The following is a 21,578-nucleotide window of genomic DNA, read 5'->3' on the forward strand; positions in this document are numbered from 1 at the left end:
CTTGTGCCACCCCCCAAGGGGACCCCTGGGTCTCCCACCCACGGGTCTCCCACCCAGGGCTCGGAGACCCCAGGTTGATCCATTAAAATGGGCTTTTTCAGGTAACCTGTGCAAGCTGGGTTGTAGAGATTGTACAACTCAATCCTAAAGAATGGGGACGTTTTTAAACAATTCCTTTCCATTCAATGGGGGATCATAAGGAGAGAGTGAAACAAATGAATTTGATTGGCTGTTGACAGAATTCGAAAGGAGAAAGTGAAACAAAGGAATTTGATTGGCTGTTGACAGTAGGGTTGGTACGATGGACGATGGCATCGACCATCGTCGATGGGCCGACCCCCAATCGACCTCTGAGCCTTCTACATCGGACCATCGTGATTAATTATCTGTTCAAATTAATTTTTTTGCAGATTTAATCATAAAAAAGGCCAACTCCACTCAGACGCGACGCATGGGGGATGTGCGGGCGGCATCAAACAAGCGTACCCTATCCCCAGTCCAGAGAAGCCGTAGAGCGGAGAGGAGGAGGGGGAGGGGAGGACAAGCAGAAGTGTTGTTGTCAAAGAAGAAACTTCACGTTCTTTCCTGTTTTCAACCCAATGTGAGTAATGTTACAAGTCTTCAACTGTGAATTCAACTCAGCTGTTTCCAGGAAGTCACACCATTACAGTACATAGGCTGCCTGCTGCTGTGTTTCTATCTCTCCTTAAAGTAATGTTAGGTTCAAAACTTGAGCCCACACGAATCTAACGTTAGCCGCCAGTAATCCTGCCCGTTTTCTGCCAGCTAGTTAAATTCAACAGACAACACACACACACACGTTGTTGGTCAGGATCTGTAACGTTACATTATTTGTTTTGCGCCTTCCAATATTGCTGGTAGTGATAGCCTACTGTTTGAGTCGCCTGGCTCTGTGCTGTATAGTAGTAGCCTATTCAAGCCCACTGGTCTTTCATGACATGTCAGCTGTCCTGTTGTTGTGAATGTGCATTGATGTCGGCGCACGACTTCATAAACCACCCCCGATGCCATTGTCCATCGCGATGTTTCACTGTGGAACCGTTGCGATGGCTATTTGGGTGACATCACACAACCCTAGTTTACAGAGTTCGACAGGAGAGAGTGAAACAAAGGAATCTGATTGGCCGTTGACAGAATTTGAATTAAGGAAAGAGTGAAACAAAGGAATTAGATTAGCTGTTGACAGAATTCGAATTAAGGAGAGAGTGAAACAAAGGAATCTGATTGGCTGTTGACAGAATTCGAAAGGGCTAATAGACAATAAAGCAGACTATGTCTTGGGGCAGGATTGACATGTCGCCTGTCCAGTGATGCGCTGATCACGGACCAATAGCAGGTGGCGCTGCAGCTCTGTGGGAAACTGCTGGTCTGGTGCTAGCTGCTTCTGGCTCCAAAAAACCAAGATGACGACAGTCAAAATGCCAAACTCGAGGCTTCAAAACGGGAGTCCACAAACCAATGAGTCATGAGTCATTTGTATAAGGTCTATGGTGCTGAAGAAGGGAAGGATTGAAGCGCCAAATCTAACCTCGCCTACATGTAGGCCACCGAATTGGTTTGATTAACTGACTCAACTTTGAAGCATATTGTGTTAGCTTGCTCTCCACTATATACATTATAATGAATCCAGAAATAAATAAAAGATCTATTACAAACAGGGTGAAGGATTGTTGTAAGAAAGGAAATTAGAGACCATTTCCTCAGAAATTCAATTCAAGGAAAAGGGAAAACCATGTCTGGAAGCTTCAACACATTGGTTCGAACAAAGAGGGTTTCAGTTCTGATGCACTATGCTTACACATACTATACTATATTTTTTTCTGAAACCCCCCCCCCCCCATTTTCTCCCCAATTGTACTTGGCCAATGCCCCCTGCGGCCCCGGTCGCTGCCCCACCCCCTCCCCGATCTGGGGAGAGTCATAGACAGTAGACACACACATGCTTCCTCCGATACATGCAGTTACGTGCAGTTGCCAGCCGCTTCTTTTCACCCGACAGCGGGGAGCTTCACCGGCAGGACGTAGCACGTGGGAGGATCACGCTATTCCCACACAGTTCCCTTCTGTCCTGAACAGGCGCCCCAACCGACCAGAGGAGGCGCTAGTGCAGCGAACAGGACGCATACCCTCGTTCCGGCTTCCCACCCACAGACAAAGCCAATCATGCCTGTATGGACGCCCGACCAAGCTGGAGAGGTAACACGGGGGCGCTCATGTTGGTAGGCAGGGAATCTACCGTTACACTACCCGGACACCCACACATCCTATACATTCTGACCATTCATTCTGAACATAGACATTTCATAAAATTCATTTGGGTTTAAATGCAAACAAAATAAATATAAGGAAAACATAACATACAATCACTCACAAAAAAAAAAAAAACAAAAAAAAAACTATATTGGACTTGTGAGTCAATCATACAGTATTTACTGTAAAATATTATGCCAAAATTGATTTACACGCACATTTACTTTTCATACATGCAGATAGGAGTTCCTGGTTAAATCTCATATTCCAAAGCAACGTGGTTTGTTTCGTATGTTTCGTAGCGTTGCAGATCTATCAGGCGAATTTCATCTCCCAGCCTCTCATCTCTTCAAATATTTTCAAAGACACTGCATTCATTAAATCTTTGTTTTCAGCTTTTCCCTCACCTCAGAGTCAACTGTGGGGGATGAGTTTCTCTTCAAAAGTCACTCATTTCAAAATCTGTCTTTTGACAGTTCACCAGCTACCAAAGGCAAGGCTGCCTGGGAGCGTGAACTGAGTTTGAACCTGGTGGATGACTGCTGGGAAGTTTCTCTTAACAAAATGCACACAAGCTTGAACTTGCACTTCAAGCTCCTGTTTAGGGTTCACTCGTCTCACACTCATACAGTTCAAGCTTCTGTTTAGGGTTCATTTTTCCAAAAGCTCGATTGTCGCAAATTGATTTCATAAATTGATCCCAATATCACCAATAACTGTGACAAATGTCCTGCTTCATCCTGCATCCTCCAGCACTCAGTGATACCATCTCAACCTAGAGAAGATTACATATTCAAAGAGCTAATCCCCCTTTCTCTTTTTCCCTTTCCTGGTTTCCGTTTTTTCCTCTCACTCTCTTTCCTTTATTCGTTTGTCTGGTTTAATTTATTTATTCATTTCTTTATTTACCCCATTTAAGTGTTTTTTATTTTGTTTTGTGAATAGTATGAAGACACCCTTAACAGTCAGGAAGTATGGCTTGTTTTTGTTTTCTTTGATACATTGAGGTACTTTGTTACTTTGATTATTAGTATTATGTTCCTATGCTTTTTTTCTTTTATAAAGTTTTGTATTTGTTTACTTCCCCCCCCCCCGATCTTCTTCCCAATTGTACTTGGCCAATCCCCCTGCTAAGCTGTCCCAGACGTTGCTCCACGCCCTCTGCTGATCTGGGGAGAGTTGTAGACTAGAACATGCTTCCTTCCTCCAATACATGTGCAGTCGCCAGACGCTTCTTTTCACCTGACAGCGAGGAGTTGCACCGGCAGGATGTAGTGCGTGAGAGGATCACGCTATTCCCCGCAGTTCCCCTGCGCACCAGAGGAGGCACTAGTGCAGCGACCATGACACATATCCCAACAGCTTCCTACCCGCACACACGGCCAATTGTGCCTGTATGGATGGCCGAGCAAGTAGGTCCGTGTCCCCAGGTAACACGGGGACTGAACCTGTGAACCCTCATGTTGGTAGGCACTAGGCAGGTAATCTACCAGTGCACTACCCTGACACCCATGTTTCTATGCTTTAACTCTGATTCTCAATTATAACTAACATTGTTTCCTCTTCTCATGCTCCATTCTTCTTAATAAAAAAAATAAAATAAAAAATAAACAAACAAATAAATAAATAAATATTTTACTGCATTGTATGTGCCTCAAGAAATAAAAACACCTGTGTAACCAGTTAGTTACCTGCTACATGCTGATGTGTAGAGAAATCTACCCCACTGAGCTGTGCAATTCATGTGACTGCAATCATAGTGCAGTATTTGCAGTAGAGTAACTCAATTATAATCCCCAACAGCAAGTTGACTTAACGGTGATCATGAAAACCTCATTCTGATAATGCTACTGGCCTGAGACTAATATATTAAATGGATTATATGATCAGAGATGATGCACGTTCCATCTAAAGGTTGCAACAGTGAAATAAAGTCAAACAAAAAGACATTCTATGTGATTCTGACACAGCAACTAATGGTCCTCACCAATAGGTTGACTGACTCGATGACGTCCATGAAGACTTCATTCTTCCTGTACTTGATGCCCTCTGACCGCCAGGACACGGCATTGGTGACGGTGGCGGGAGGACGAGGGGCCCCCACCTCTAACTTGTGGCCCTGCTGGGTGATGTATCTGAGAGAGAGAGAGAGAGAGAGAGAGAGAGGAAGAGAGAGAGAGAGAGAGAGGGAGAGAGAGAGAGAGAGGGAGAGAGAGAGAGAGAGAGGAAGAGAGAGAGAGAGAGAGAGAGGGAGAGAGAGAGAGAGAGAGAGGGAGAGAGATAGAGAGAGGAAGAGAGAGAGAGAGAGAGAGGGAGAGAGAGAGAGAGAGAGAGGGAGAGAGAGAGAGAGAGAGAGAGAGGGAGAGAGATAGAGAGAGGGAGAGAGAGAGAGAGAGAGAGGGAGAGAGAGAGATATATGATTTAATCTAATTGATCGACACCAGCAGAGAGGAGATATATCATTTTAGTCTCATCTATTGTGGATAGGAAATGGCATCAACTTTTGTGTGTGTGTGTGTGTGTGTGTGTGTGTGTGTGCGTGTGCGTGCGCGCGTGTGTGTGTGTGTGTGTGTGTGTGTGTGTGTGTGCGCGCTCCCCTGCGTGCGTGCGTGCGTGCGTGTGTGTGTTTTGTTTTGTTTGGAACATGAACCCAATCCCTAGAGGAATGGCTTAAGAGTTTATTTTTCTTATCGCACCTCATGACTGAAAATAATTGGAGTTACTCTAGCGTGAATAAATTAAGAGTTTGTTTTTCAGGTGATGTAAAGGTTATTCATGGCTGTAATTAGAATAAGGGGATTTATATGAGCCGCATTGTGACTGTTTGTCGCCACAGATCATAAACAGCGATCTCATTGCAGCCTAAGTGCATTTGTTTGCATGCTACTGAATTATTGAGTCTATTTGTTTGGTAAATGAAACGCCGACACCAAGTGTCTTCACAGGCTGTTGGTGTTTTGGGGCAACACGCCAGAACAGCTTTAATTTGCCTGTAGATTTGCCTGTAGATCCTCCAAGGATTTGAACTTCTACTGAAGAAAGTCAAAGACACAAGAAATTCCTAACCTGACACGGCCAGATGGTGCGTTTCACAGAACCGTCTGGGAACTCGATCTTGGAAACTGGTTAAAAAGGGGCAGGTACTTTCAAAAAAATAGGTGATTGGATGAACCAGTTGTCTATCACCGTCTATCATGGGCTAACTAACTTCAACCACTTAGGACCGCCTCCTCCTTCCTCTGACGCCGATTGGTCCGGACGATTTTCATCATACAGTAATTTTCCATCAGTTAAGGCCACTGTAAAGTACTTAAAATTCAGATTATTCTGTATACGTTCTTAATTAAGCTGTTCATCCATCCATTCATCCATCCACCGTGGCGTGTAGTAGGTTGCCTCTACTGTGCAAGCTGGAACACCAGTTTGCTGTTACTATCCTCTTACTGGTCCAGGGAGACACAATTACTTGTGATGAGAATAGAAGGGAGCTGCACCTACAGTAAACAACATGTGAGCCAGCGTGTTTGTATCCAAACACCTGCCCCCACCTCTGTGCACCACTCCTGGGCCTGGTCTGCTCCACCTGCCCCCACCTCTGTGCACCACTCCTGGGCCTGATGGTCTGCTCCACCTGCCCCCACCTCTGTGCACCACTCCTGGGCCTGGTCTGCTCCACCTGCCCCCACCTCTGTGCACCACTCCTGGGCCTGGTCTGCTCCACCTGCCCCCACCTCTGTGCACCACTCCTGGGCCTGGTCTGCTCCACTGCACAGCCACAGCAGCAAGGGCTTTCTCCTCATCGATGCCACCTACTTTTCTCCAGAACGCAATGTCCAAAACACGCTTATAGTTTGGAGTTTAGTTTAGCTTACTTGTTATTTCTGTTCTAGTTTTAGTATTTTTGGTAGACGTGGTATTTTATAAAGGTGTAAAAACACAAACTCTAAACATGTAGCGAAAACTCATACATTGCATGTATATTTTTATTTTTTATTTAACAAATAGACCGGATAGTTTTCGTTCAGTTTTAGTTTTATTTCAGTTTATGACGATACGTTTTTTTTTTTGCAGATAGTTTTTGTCTTATTTCGTTTACAATAATAACCTTGGTCCAAAACGAACAAAACAAAAAACTTGAGGTGATGAATATAACCCTAACCCTAACTATGAGCTCCCATAAGTGAGTCACCCAAATAGATACGTAGCGGCCGAGCTGCGTATGCGACGTGCAGTGGGCAAAAGCTGCGTACACGAGCTGCGGGGAAATGCTCGGCGAGCCGCAAGGCGGGCAAGGCCCCGCAGCGGCCGAGCCCTCAGCCCGCTGGCGAGCCCGCACAGCGGACGAGCCTAGGAAGCGAGCGCGCGAGATGCACAGTATTATAAAATAGAACACATATCACTGCTACCAGAGATGATTTGTACTGTATATTTCAAATAGGAAACAAATTGTGCTGCTTTGGGCATTTTGAATTGGAGTTGTTAAGCGGCACTTGGACATTGATAAGTGGCTAATAACAATAACAAGACACAAGGACAAGCATACAAGTGTATGGCAGCTAAGTCTATGAACAAAGTGTCCTAGATTCTGTCTTGCATTCAACTCGTCAATCGCTCAAACACACGTACACGTGAATACATGCTCATGTTTAGCTTTGCATAGACAGGAGGAGGGAAGACACAGAGAGATAAATCTCTCCTCTTCTGCCTTTCTCCTCCTCCCACACTAACCCATTCATCTCCTCCCTCTGTATCTACTACATCTCGTCTTCATTCCTCATCTCCTCCAAAAGCCTATTTTTCTTCATCCTTTCTTCTCCTCCCCATTCCCCCCCAAGCCTGGACATTTTCCCCACAGTCAATTGAGAGACTGATCCCACGTTCCACATGGATTTGCTGTCTCCAGACTCATCTTTTAACGCACACAAAAACACACGCCTAGGAACTCCTCATCACTTTGAAATGGGTATTGCAAATTTTCTTCATAAATAAATAACCGCACTGCCTGGCCTGTCTATACCTGCGCCCCTGAGCTCCCATAACCCTGTAATACCCAACCCACAAGTACTGTAGTGTTACCACCTTGGCCTCTGCCAAGACCAGGAACACCCTGCTACTGTACTGTACGTCCTGAAACTAGAACCTTCTCCAATAATAGTGGCAGTGGTGAGCAAATGATTCAATATTGTCAGTGAGTGAGCCAAAACCACACGGGCCTAGGATCTCAAAATAATGTAATAAATGATATTCCTCCCAGCCTGGGGCATTAAGAACGCAGGCACCGACTTGGTCTTGCATAACAGTGTCATCAAATTAAAGCCGTTTAACTCAATTTTGCTATTTGTCTTTCCTTTTGTCTTTTTTGCTCGAATAGAAACGCTGAGCAGGTTTTGTGACTCGTGAGGCTAGGATATCTAATCTAAGCCTGGTGTATCATTCAAAAACATACAAACTCGACACTGAAACTCCCATCAATAGTCTATAGCAGGGGTGCCCAAATTATTTCCCATGAAGGGCCAAAACTCAATCTGGGTGGAGGGCCGATGGCCAAAAATAAACGTTGTGGAATTACATTAAAATGTATTGTGTTTTATAGAAAATTAACATTCTAAATCTAAAATAACATTTCAATATTATAATCTACTTTTTATCTGTTTGGTAATTGTAATAATTTGCAATTGGTTATATATATTTAAAAAAACATCTGCATTTGTGTGGAGCTTAAACATTTAATCAGTAAACACCCAGTTAAAAACAGTTGTATTTTCCACCTTTGTAATCAAGAGAGAAATTTGACTTAATTCACAACTTGAAAAATCCTCAAGGTACTTTGAAAATCAGTTTCATAGTGGCAACGTATATTGTACTCTTTCAAAACAGCCACTCTCTGTCTGCAAATGAGACAAACCGCTGTTGAATTTACTTCGGTAAAAAAATACTCGTCTTGCCACTCCGTCCTAAACTTTCTTTTGTCAGTGTGCCACTGCCGTGATGATGATCTGTCCATCTTGCTGAGCTGGTGTAAAGCCAGTGACTGGGGAGGGATCAAATATCAGAGCTCACCCCCCAACCAGGTGATTCAGCCAACCAATCAGGAGCAATCAATCCTCAGATAGCAATGCCTCATACCGTGTGATAGAGTCGGGGAGAGAGAATACCAGCTGCACAAAATTAACGTTAATTGTAGATAGAAGAGTCCCGACATCTCCATTCAGGCGCGGACTGCATAATCGGGCACGTCGGGCAACTGCCCGGTGGCCTGGCCTGCAAAAAAAAAAAATCACCCCCAAATCCGTGGCGGGCCAAAAAAAAGAGCGCCAAACTTGGCCCGCGGGCCCCAAATTGGGCACCACTGGTCTATAGAGAGCCAAAGTGAACGTCACTTCCTGCTTCAGCACTGTACCAGAGATTTTCATACACCATTTATTTTCCCATAGACATTTCGTAAAATGCTTATAGATTGCTCTAGATTCTTACTCCGTAAACACCACAGGACCCCTATACTCTATCTACTACCCAAGATTCACAAGAACAAAACTCCTTGCCCTGGGCGCCCTATTGTATCTGGTAATGAGTCCCTACTTGAACCTCTATCCCAATTTGTTGACCATCACATCCAACCATTTGTCCGTACTTTACCAGCCTACGTCCGTGACTCCTCTGATTTCCTACTGAAACTCGACCAGCTTAATTTAGACCTCTCTGACGTCATTCTAGCCACCATGGACATAGAATCCTTGTATACTAACATTCCACAACAGGCGGCTATTGACACGATCAGACAGACTCTACTCAACAGAACCACTGAACTCCCCCCCAATGACTTCATCACTAAACTGGCTGAAATAAGCCTTCGCAACAACTACTTCTTGTTTGGTGGCGAATACTACCTACAGACCTCTGGAGTGGCGATGGGCTGTGCCGCAGCCCCCTCTGTGGCTAATCTGTATGTGGGCACCTTTGAGAAGGATTTTGTCTTCAACCCCGCAATCAACCCATTTATCGCCCACATCAGCCTATGGCTGCGCTACATAGATGACGTTTTCCTTATTTGGAACGGCACAGCAGCATCCCTGCTTGAATTCCATGGCCTCCTCAACAGTTGGAATATACACCTCCAGTTCACCATCGAGCACTCCCCGGTCTGTATCCATTTTTTGGATGTTTCTGTATATAAACACAACAATAAATTTAACTCCACTATCTATAGGAAACCCACAGACAGAAACACCCTCCTACACGCCTCCAGTTATCATCCCTCCCCCCTCAAAAATAACCTGCCAGCCGGACAATTTTTGCGCCTGCGCAGACTGTGCAGCGATAAGCGGGACTTCATATCCAAGTCCTCTGACATGCGATTGAGATTTCTGGAGAGGGGCTATGGTCGCCGCCCTGTCTCCCACGCTTACAAGCGCGCACTCCATGCTCACAGAGACATTTTACTGGAGCCCAGAATAACGGACACTTCCCCTCCCAGAATCACTGCGACCCTCCAATACTCCCCTCTGGCCAACAAAATCAGACGCTGCATCCTGAAACACTGGAATATCCTTCAGATCCACAACACCTTCACACTACCCCCCAGGATTGCTTTCACACGCAATCCGAATATCAGAGACAAGCTGGTTAAGACCTCCCACACCCCCAGCATTACTACACAGCGCACCATTGACTCGCTGCCTCCACCCGTTGGACACTTCCCGTGCGCACATTGTTCTTGCTGCGCACAATCACTCAAGCTCAAGACGTTCACCACCCCGGACAATCAGACCTATACACTCAAACACCTCACCACCTGCGCTTCACATGGTGTAGTCTATGCCATCAGCTGCCCATGTCCCTCCCTATACATTGGGAAAACGACCCGCCCTTTGTGCACACGGATCACTGAACACAAAAGTGCTATCCGCCGTGGAGACACCAAAGCTCCACTCGTTGAACACTTTTTGAACAAGTCTCATAGTGACATTGATCTCCGCTTCTGGGCCATTGACCTGGTCAAGCAGCACCCGAGAGGCGGTGATCTAGACAGAGCACTCCTCCAACGCGAGGCGCGCTGGATCCATGCGCTGCACACAGCCGCTCCCCACGGCCTCAATGAAGACTTTGATTTAGCATGTTTCCTATAATCTGTGCCTGCAATTCCCCCCGCCCCCCCCCCCCCCTCCCCCCTCTCCCCCCCCCCCCCCCCCCCTCCCCCGTTCACATGTTCCTACTGGATAATGTGATATTTGACCTTGATGTATCCACATCCCAATGTATTGACTTATAGCCTATGTATTTTTCCAATAGCCTATAATGTGTGCATAGACCCATACAATTTGCCCTATAGTTTTTGCTGTATTTCACACAGCCTATTGTACTATTTCTATACCTGATTGCTCTCTATGTATATATTTCTGTTTCTGACGTAGTTCATACGTCACAGTAACACTTCCGCACGCCACGTCAGCTCACCTTGTGCCACGTATCTGCTTTTATACAGGAGCGGCCCCCAATTTTGCTGCCTACAGCCTGACGAAGACCAGAGGTTGAAACGTGTTGCGTCTCTTGTGCCCTTGTCCTTTGAAGATGTATTGTGTATTAACCATTGAGTATACCTGTACATTACTTCTTTATTAATTAAATTCTTTATAAGCATCAAGAAGCTCCCTTTTTTCTATTTAGTAAAATGCTTATAAAAATCGTTTTACTTGTTCAAACCAAACGGTTCAGATATATTTAGAAATGTAAAAAAAAATGCAGGTTTAAATAAAATGTTTTTTCGATTCGTTGTTGTTTTTTGGTCCGAGTGAAATGTTCTATGGTCTCAACCGATTCTAAATATAGAATTGTTTTGATCCTTGCCACCACAACTGTGCACCTGATACAGTGTTCAAGATTTTCAGCTGTGCACGCTGCTACTTTTCACTATAACTTAGAAAAATACATGAACATTAAACTGAAGAGCCAATCTCAGCATAAAGGAGGCCTCACACTCGGTCACACACAGTCGCACTCGCTCTGTCTCTTACACAAACACACAGACACACACACAGACACACACACACACACACACACACACACACACAAGGTGGGTAGTCTTATAATGTAAGAAGAGAAAGGCAGTATTGTTGCAGTGGTCAAGGCATGAAATGGGCGGAGACCTTGAATAGCTGGCAGAGAGAAAGACAGTGAGTGTGTTTGTGGGCATAATGAGACAGAGATGAGTGTGTGAGTGTCTGTGTGTCTGTGTCTGTGTGTGTGTGTGTGTATGTGTGTGTGTGCGTGCATGCGTGCGTGTGTGTGTGTGTGTGTGTGTGTGTGTGTGTGTGTGTGTGCATGCGTGCGTGTGTGTGCGTGTGCGTGTGCGTGTGCGTGCGTGTGTGTCTGTGTGCACGTGCGCGTCTCCTTGGCCAAGAGAAGAGCAGGGCATTTCTACCAGAAAGTCTCGAGTGTGTCCAGCTGATGGTGTCATTGCGTGTGAGTGAGTGTCAATAGGAGCCTGGTGATTATCAGCCCTATTCAGACCCCAGAGGATAGACAACACACGCATGCCTCCATCCTCAGAAATGTTCAACATCAGTCCCCATATTACCAATACACTTTAAACATGTTTAAAGTTTAACTAACCCCAAAACACTTTTTGTCCAGCTTTTAACCAACATATATGGCTTTTGGGGTGGTGTGAAGAATTCTGGCCAAAATTTCCACATTTGAGACCAAACTGTTACATATTCTACAATCTTTATCATTTTCACTAACATAAGTGCCCTCTATGGGTTCAAACCTGTTTTTTTTGGGGGGGGGGGGGCTCAAATTAATGGACGATTTGGTACATGGTTACGTCACGGTGGTATTTGCGCATGGTGTACTTCAACGTGAATTAATTGTATATCAGCTTTATTTTATGCATTACATGTAACATGAGCCATTCGGGTGCTGGGATAACGTAATGCATTATGGGTCGTCGGCTACTGTGGCTAATGCTAGCGGCTAACGTTAGTTACTTTACATGGCAGTAAAACGCCACTGAATGACCAAATTGATATAACTTTGAACCATTTCGAGCAACACTGTTTACATACGGACCACCAGCGTTGGTTAGTTGTTTATAACGTGACTATATTTATAACGTACTCCGGTTTCCGGTTTATAATTCGGGTCTGAATACAGCCAAAGAGTATAGTGGGACAAGAGGAGACGCTCTTCTGCCTCTTTCCTTGTTTTTTCAAATGAGGCAGAATGCCGTTTTGCCAGAAATCTGGGGGGTTAGTTCCCCTTTAAGAAGAGAAAAGGGGAAATGAATAAGAAGGAGGGTTTAAAATACTCATTGGGAGTCAAGGTGGTTGCCATCACCGTAACTACCATTGAGGACAGACACTGAGGTCATGACCTCGGTATAAAAAAAAAGAAAAAAAAAAGATATAATATATTATGTATTTTTGGAAAAATAGCCCTGGCCCCCAGATCTATTCATCGGTCATTGATGTTTTAAAGCCCTCATAAATAACATGATATATGACAGTTGATCAGAAATGCAACAATTTGCTTCCTCTCTGTGTGTGCTATATAGAAGTAAGAGACATAACTCACCACAACATTCACATTTTGCATTAGCTAGATTGGGGCTAGACTAGATTGGGGCTAGACTTCGGGGACAGTTCTATTGAAGTGAATGGGTAAGTAACTCTGATGTTTGTGTAGATGGGCCATTGTATTTAATTGAGCAGTACTCTGCCATATGTGACCTGTATGCAGAATATATATTATATGGGGAGACATTTATTTTTGTATCATTTTAAGGCAACAGCACAGTAAAGAGGATATTAATCTAACATGATGTCTGTAGTTCTTTATAGATCTAGCCTCTTCATTTTGCTCTCAAAGTGCACCAGATTGAAGCATTTTACTTTAAAATGGACACAATTTTCGAAACCCCCTCTGGACCCCCCCTGGACCCCCCACGCCGCGCTAAAATGACCTCGGTATTACTCAAACTGGCTACGGCCATGGTGGTTGGCCACACATAAAGCCTGATGCTACCCTGGCTGCATGACTATAAAGTGATTGTTGAGCCTCTTCCTGGAACTAATGCCTCTCCCAGGAGCCCAGAGGAAGAGCAACGCGACACAAGCCCCTATAAGCCAAGCAGCAGCAAACAACAAGACTGACTTTCATTTCACTCACTGTGGCTTTAGCCACTGAGGGTTGTACTTGTTGAATGAAAACCAACAAATATATCAATACAAAAATAGATATCAAATAAATCAAACATGACATATTCTTATTCCCTGTGCAAAAACAGACTGTGTGGGAAGTGAAGCCAGCTTTGTGACGGGGAAATGAGATGTAGGCTGCTGGGTTTGGAACAGTGAAGCAAATCTTCCCCTGCCCTAAATCCTGCATACAAACTCCACTGGTATTCTGGGTAGATGGAATAATACACACAAGTATGAAAAGGGATTTCAAAATATTCAGGGTATGTGGGGCGGCTTTGGGGTTAGTCGTGTTGTCGGGAAGATCTAGGCTCCCTCAATTCACGCATACTGTAGCAGTAAGAACAAGTCAACACATTTGACCACAAATTGGTTTTTCTCCCCATTTGTACTTGGCTAATTCCTCCTGCTGTCTCGGTCGCTGCTCCTCCCCATGTGCCCGATCTGGGGAGAGTTGTAGACTAGCACATGCTTCCTCCGATACATGTGCCGTCGCCGGCCGCTTCTTTTCACCTGATAGCGAGGCATTTCACCGCCAGGACGTAGCGCTTGTGAGTATGGAAGCATTTTTTTCATATTTCATATTTTTGCATATCCTCGATAGCCAGGTAGACAAAGGAGTCAGCAGGAAACTCAGGAGACTTCAGCGGGACTTGGAGCGAGAGTAGGATTCACAGACCCCGGATGAGGAAACTGAAGCTGCCCGAGGCAGCCCGGAGGAGACTAGACAGATTCACGTTAATTTATGGACGAGATATTATGAGGATATGAACCCCTACGTTGCAGAAAATACGTTATTTACAGTGTGTAATACGTATGCCCCGTTCGCCCGTTTTTTGGCCAGTTCCAGGACTCTACTCGGACCTGAATATCTTTTTTCCAGAATGAAACCAAAGTTCTCTGGGTGAGTAAAACATCATATCTTAAAGTGGAAATAAGGTCCAGGATGTAATAAACAGGAATTCTCCTTTAAGTGCAGGAAGACAACGCAAAGATGCAGAATCCCTCTACGTCCCATTTCAACCGTGTGCGAGAGAATCGTGCTCTTACTCTTGCAGGATCTTGCTGTCGGTGGTTTGAGGGAAACCAAAGTCCATCACTTCGTCCATCAGCTCGTACACCGTCACAAAGTTGTCACGTATACTCTCCTCTTCAAGCTCCTTAAAGTATTCTTTAAACACCTAAAACACACAAAGAAACAAACACAAGGTAAACACTGTCCATCGGCTTTATATTACAGAGATGATGATACAAAGCGGGTTGAAAATCAGCAACGCCTTCCTTTAAGGACTTAGAACTAGGGATGGGGCCGATCCGATCCAATATCAGTATCGGGTGTCGATATGGCACTAATTCACGGATCGGATCGGAATTGGATTTTTTTTTTTTTTTTGCAATTCCAGCGCACAGTTGGCCGTAATTTGTATAATAAGTAAGGGTTAATGTACGACGAGGTGTACATTATCACTTTTTAAGGGACGACGCGAGAGGCGTGAACCGTCCGAGGCGAAGCCGAGGATGGTTGCCTCCGCGAAGTCCCTTAAAAAGTGATAATGTACACCTCGAAGTGCATTAACCCGCTTATACCATGGTCACTTGCCAACAAAACAATAAGACCAGTCATTTATATTTCCATGTGTAATAAATAAAGCAATCTAAATGGCTAAATGTCTGTTATTCATACTGTAAATCAGTCTTCCACGAAATAAAATAGTCCCTCCCACTATTCCACCACCCTCCGTTTTAAAGCCGACTCAAACGTTAACTTTATCACAGGAATGCGGGTTTAACGATGTTTTGCGTTCTACATTAAATGAAGACATTACCGTTTGGCAGCTTGCTTTATTTTGTATGATAGATACGTATTGGCCAAGTATATTAACATTTAAGAGCGATCGAGTTTCAGGAAGTAACACAGAGCAGCGGGGGCTGTATGTGGTGACATGCAGAGAGAACTCTCTGCGTTAACGTCTGCGGGTCTTTAATGGCGCGAGGCAGGAGTAGAGTGAAAACTATCTGCTTTCAGTATGTTGGAGTCCAGGTATGTTTTGTACAAGGACGTCTCTCAGTGTGTTGCTGTTAACTGCCCATTGCGTTGTTTTCTTTTTGTTGATCTCGTCTTTTTCCTCTTTGACTTGATTTGTGCATAGCGGGTGGACCCCTTGATTTGTATCAGTGATAAGAGGCAGCGCGCGCTCTCCCAGAGCGCCTGGCTGCTGGTTGCTGCAAGTTGTAAACAGGAGGTTTGACAGTTGACAGCTGAGAGCCCGGTTTCTGTCAGCTGACCAGAACAGAGCCGGCTTCTCTCAGGAGAGGGAATCTCCGAAACGAAAATTCTCTCTCTCTCTCTCTCTCTCTCTCTCTCTCTCTCTCTCTCTCTCTCTCTCTCTCTCTCTCTCTCTCTCTCTCTCTCTCTCTCTCTCTCTCTCTCTCTCTCTCTCTCTCTCTCTGTGTCAAAGGCCGGGCTCGTGCACGAGCGAGGGAAATCTCCTCTTTCTCGCCGAGAAGAGCCTGATGACGCGAGGTTAAAAAATCTCCGAAACGAAAATCAAAATTGTAAATAAGAGTTATTTTTGATAAACTGAGCACACAGGGGTGATTTAAATACTTACTTTGACCGACTCAATTTTTTTCTCAAGTTCCAAAATTGTCATATTAACCCTTAACGGGGGTATAGAGCTCAAACTGCTCTCCTGATAACACTGATGAAACTATGGCGCATTGATATGAACGGTGAACAGACCATTTAGCTAGGTGTCCATTATCACTGTACAATATCACTTTTTAATGGACACCTTGCAGCCAATCAGAATCGAGTATTCACCCAGACCATGGTATAATGTATAATAGTATCCTTCTTTGCCTTGTATATTTTCTTAATTTTGTCTGCTTTTTGCAAGGTATATTTAAAAAAAAAACTTTAATTGGTCAAATCTTTGCCTATACTGTATATTCAAGAAAAATATTGGTATCGGCAGATATCCAAATTCAGGTATCGGAATCGGATCGGAAGTGAAAAAAGCGGATCGGTGCATCCCTACTTAGAACAGGGCCAAACTACGGCCCACGGGCCAACTGTGGCCTGCTGCCGGTTGTTAAAGTGGCCCGCCATGAATTTTGAGATGGAGAACAAATCACGGTGGGTCACTTAAAAAACGGGGGTCGGTCTAAACGTGATGAAAACTGCAGCGCTTAATAATATTCTTTGGTCGCGACTCCTTACATGGTAAGGTTTGGGGGTAACGTAATTAGGGATGCACGATATATCGGCAATCATATCGGTATCGGCCGATGTTAGTCATTTTTTTACATATCGGTATCGGTCCGATGTTGCAATGTTAATATCGGTTATCGGTATCAGCCAAATTCTTCACATTGAGATGAAATAATGCAGTAAATCTATGATTTATGGGCTTTTACAAATGTTTTTTAAATAAAGAAATGTATAACTTTTTCAAATTCAGTGTTTACATGTGTTTTTCAGTATGTACAAAATTTTATTATCATAGAAATGTGTTTTTATACAGATCATATCGACATCGGTAAATATCGGTTATCGGCCATAACAGCAATCTTAATATCGGTTATCGGCATCGGCCAAAATTTTCATATCGGTGCATCCCTAAACGTAATGCATAAACTTTTTTTGGTTGTGGCACAACCCAAAAAAAGTTTGGCCACCCCTGATCTTAGAACAAACATACACACCTGCACTATCTTATAGAGGAAGGAGTACACCAGAGCAGCGTTGGCATTCTTCTTGGTCATGGCCACCACTGAAAAAAGGGACCGTTAAGAAAGAGCAACCACAGATCCAGTGACAAGCAGAGAAACACATAGAACATAATAAGCAAATTGGTCTCTGAATCAGAAATAGACGAGATGAAGATGGATGGTGAACATCCTTTAGATGTCCCTGGGTGGTTATGAGATGTTAATGCGATGACATCAAAATGGTTGGAGAAGGTTTCCAGAATGCATCACACTTGCCTCAACACCACGCTGAATTAATAATGTGTGAGGAGGAAGTTTGACTGCCCAATCTGCCAATGAAGACAGTGCATAGTAAAGGACCACAATGGAAATACTTTTTGGTCTTATCCTTCATGTTCTTTTAATTGTGCATGTACATTAATTGTCCTTTTAATCACTAAACTAAACTAAACTAAAGTTATGTTGATTGATCACAATCAGAATGGAAACTGATTGTTGGATTAATTGAAATACTGTATGTTACTGTGTTTACTATTATTGCTTCTTATGAAAATCACCCTGCCTCTTCGTCTAAAAGACGGTGAACACCTTCAGTGTTTCGCCTAGAAACATTTTCAGGCCTGGAGGGATTTCGAAAAACATACCCCGACCGCAACGGTGCGGGCCCTCGGTAAACTTTTAGCTAACCTGTTCGCATCTATATTCGCAATGGCATCCCAAGTATCATCATACTATTATAGGATGTGCGTTTCCCAGGCAACGACACATGTTGACACGTTTTGGAACAGCGCTGCACGCTGGCACAATGCTCCTAAAAGCAAAATGCTTATTGTTTTGAATGATTTGGCATCTTCTATTACTGTCAACACTAGTATTGTTGTATTGTAATAATATGCCATAAAGGTTTATTGAATTTTTGGGGAGAGCAGGAAAAAAAAGAAAAAGAAATTCAAAAACATAGAATGGTAGGGCAAACACTGACCTTGAGAGCAGGGTTGGACTGATGGCGCACCAGGGACCACGATGTAAATAAGTCCTGGACTTTATCGTGCTATCCTTGACAATGTCATTTATATGGTTTTACCCTGCACTTGAAGTTTGTTAAATAAACTAAACTAAACTAAAGTATGTTAAAGTTTTTCAACTGGCTGTCAAGCATATGGTTGAAAATGAAACAGAAGCTGCCTGCTGCTGTGCTGCTGGGCACACCTGAAACACAGAACCTCCTATGGAACCAAACACAGCTCCGGCTGGAAGATTGTTAACCCAAAGATGGCAGGCAGGTGTGTGATATCTGCTGCTGCAAATCTCCTCGATACTGTATTGAGCCTCGCTCCTCACCTACAGATATGATCACAAATACCAAGACATGATGGGCAGGCCTTGACTTTGAAGTAAAACAATAGCAGCCCCGCTGTCACGGCTAGCAAAACGCCTTCTGATCAGCAGGTCCTACAAAGCTAGGTAAAGTGTTGGGATACAGTAGAGGTTGCTGTGTTTAAAGCTAGGTAAAGTGTTGGGATACAGTAGAGGTTGCTGTGTTTGATCCACAGGAAGTGGGCGGAGCCATGGGTGAGCACTGGTGTCATCTCAGCATCTTCTTCCCTCTGCATCAGCATGGGCATGAAGTGGTCGATCTCGTTCATGTCCATGTTCCCCATGTAGTTACGGCAGATCAGCACCTGGATGAGAGAGGCAGAAGACACTGTAGTGCATTGTAAAGAGAAGAGACTGTCTGAGATACTGAGATACTGTAGCACCTATGCAAGATGCTTAAAGGGACAGCTCACCCTAAAATCCAAAATACATATTTTCCCTCTCACCTGCGGTGCTATTTATCCATCTAGATTGTTTTGCAATAGTTGGCTGGGTTTTGGAGATATTGGCAGTAGAGATGTCTGCCTTCTCTCCAATACAATGGAACTGGATGGCACTCACCTTGTGGTGCTCAAAGCGCAATTTTTTTTTTTTGGAAAAACTCAACAGCAATGTCTCTGTGAAACTAGCAGCGGCTAGAGCAGCAGATAGCTATCGGGTGTAGTTCGGTCAAAAATAGTTCCTACATACAGTAAAACTGCTCACAACAAGTCTGTGGATTATCTTGAGTAACTGGGTCATGATTTCTGAAAAGAGACATTGCTGTTGAGTTTTTCCAATTGTATTTTCTTGGCGCTTTGAACACCACAAGCCGAGTGCCATCCAGTTCCATTGTATTGGAGAGAAGGCAGAGATCTCTATGGCTGATATCTCCAAAACCCAGTCAAGGGTGGAGGACGAGGTGTGCTATTACTGTACATCAGCTCTCCATCCCGTGTGAGGTGATCGTTATCAAATCAGAACTGGAAAAACGGGACAATGGACATACGAACTGGAAGACCCACACCCCGGCACCTGTTGGCTCTTGTTATTTATTTTATATGTTGAATTGATTGATGTATTATGTTTAAAAAAGAAAGAAGGAAAAGAAAAACTGTATTGTTTTGATATATTGACTGCATAACTTGTACCTGAATAATTTTCAATAAAGCTATTTAAAAACCCAAAACCCAGTCAACTAACACAAAACAATCTAGATGGATAAATAGCACTACAGGAGAGGGGGAAATATGTATTTTGGATTTTAGGTGAGCTGTCCCTTTAAAGACAGCAACCTCCTGGATCTGATGTTCTCAGGGCATCCCCAGAGAAGACTGTTTCCAGCTCATTGTCTGTTTTGATTTGCAGTTGTAATGATGCCCCGATGAAGGTCTGTTTTGATTTGTAGTTGTATTAATGCCCTGATGAAGGTCTGTTGAGCGGCTTTTCAACTATGCTGAGCTTTGCAGCAAGGCTTTAGCAGAAATCAATGACACTTGAGGGAGTCACCACCTTTAGAGGGAAAAACCCATGCTTGTGTATACTCTCACACCATTATACATGATCAATATGTGATGCTGCATTCCAGGAGTTGTTTTGCAGTTAACTTTTGTAATTTACTATTTTGGTGTACCCACCTGCCCTCAACGTGCCTCGTTTCCTACATTTCCCAGAATGCCTCGTTTCCTACATTTCCCAGAATGCCTCGTTTCCTACATTTCCCAGAATGCCTCGTTTCCTACATTTCCCAGAATGACTTTCAACCATAGGTGTCCTTTTACACTGGGGACATGATGTCCCCACCACTTTTTCAAATGGCCGATTTTGTCCCCCTCACTTTTTAAAAGCATAATCTGTTAAAAATAAAAAATAATAATAAAAAATAAAAGTGGAAAAATAGCTTGCACCAAGAAATGTTAACTAACAAATGAGAACGCATTGAGAAAGGTTTATTTGCACAATGAGAATACACAATGCAATGTAAATATATAAGAAACATTGTCAAAAAAAAGTAACGTTATTCCTTCGGTTGTTTTTGTCATATTTTAGGGCAGTGATATTGGATATTGGAAGAGAGGGAACTCAACTCATCCACCACCGATGTGTAGCACCCACCTCACCTGGGTGATGTGTAGCACCCACCTCACCTGGGTGATGTGTAGCACCCACCTCACCTGGGTGATGTGCAGCACCCACCTCACCTGGGTGATGTGTAGCACCCACCTCACCTGGGTGATGTGTAGCACCCACCTCACCTGGGTGATGTGTAGCACCCACCTCACCTGGGTGATGTGTAGCACCCACCTCACCTGGGTGATGTGTAGCACCCACCTCACCTGGGTGATGTGTAGCACCCACCTCACCTGGGTGATGCACAGCAGCCAGTATGTGCCAGAGCGCTCACCACACAGCAGCTATCACGGTGGAGAGTTGAGGACTGAAAGTGCCAATTAAGTAACGAGGGATGATTAGGTGGCCATGATGGAAAGAAGGTCTGTGTAGAACTTTAGCCAGGGCACCGACTGGGGTTACACCCATGAGTTACACCCCTACTCTTATGAAGTGCAGATGGGAAGTTAATTGACCGCAGAGAGTCAGGACCTTGGTTTAATGTCTCCTCCGAAGGACGGTGCTGCTCACTCACAGAACAGGGTCCTTCTCGATGCCCTGAGGCATTGGGGATGGGGATCTTATACAAGAGACCAGAGGAAAGAGCACCTCCTACTGGTCCTCCCAACACTACATCCAGCACCATCGTCTCCCATCCGAGGACTGACCACGTACCGTCAGGCACGTCCTGATATCGCCGTGTTGGTATCATGCCTGAACCATCATTTTTCCCTAGTATGGGTCGGGATGACTGACCACGCCCCAAACTAATTTGATTGGTCGCCGCAACTGCTTCTTCCTGAAAAAGTGCGGCAAGTAAAAAAAGACGTGGTTAAATTTGGGTTAGGGTTTTCTTATCTAACCACGACCCTAACCAAACCCTAACCCTAACCAAATTGTTGTACTTGCCTAAACCTAGTCTCGCTGGCCAGC

General features: G+C 44.2%; 1 protein-coding gene across 2 annotated transcripts in view; it reads right to left on the minus strand.

Moving 5' to 3' along the window:
* LOC310785926 (AP-1 complex subunit mu-1-like) overlaps positions 1-21,578 on the minus strand; it is a 52,056-nt gene that overhangs the window by 21,276 nt on the left and 9,202 nt on the right. The window contains exons 2-5 of one of the 2 annotated variants that reach the window (XM_083647105.1): positions 18,706-18,862; positions 17,175-17,242; positions 14,517-14,647; positions 4,259-4,406 (exon numbers count right to left, since the gene is read on the minus strand). In XM_083647105.1, coding sequence (XP_083503231.1) covers positions 4,259-4,406; positions 14,517-14,647; positions 17,175-17,242; positions 18,706-18,862 — 504 coding nt within the window. Of the gene's footprint in view, positions 1-4,258; positions 4,407-14,516; positions 14,648-17,174; positions 17,243-18,661; positions 18,672-18,705; positions 18,863-21,578 lie in introns of those variants that run through there. The other variant, XM_083647106.1, reaches the window with a different exon arrangement.

This window comes from Poromitra crassiceps (genome assembly GCF_964638095.1).
Source record: "Poromitra crassiceps genome assembly, chromosome: 12".
NCBI classification, from domain to species: Eukaryota; Metazoa; Chordata; class Actinopteri; order Beryciformes; family Melamphaidae; genus Poromitra; species Poromitra crassiceps.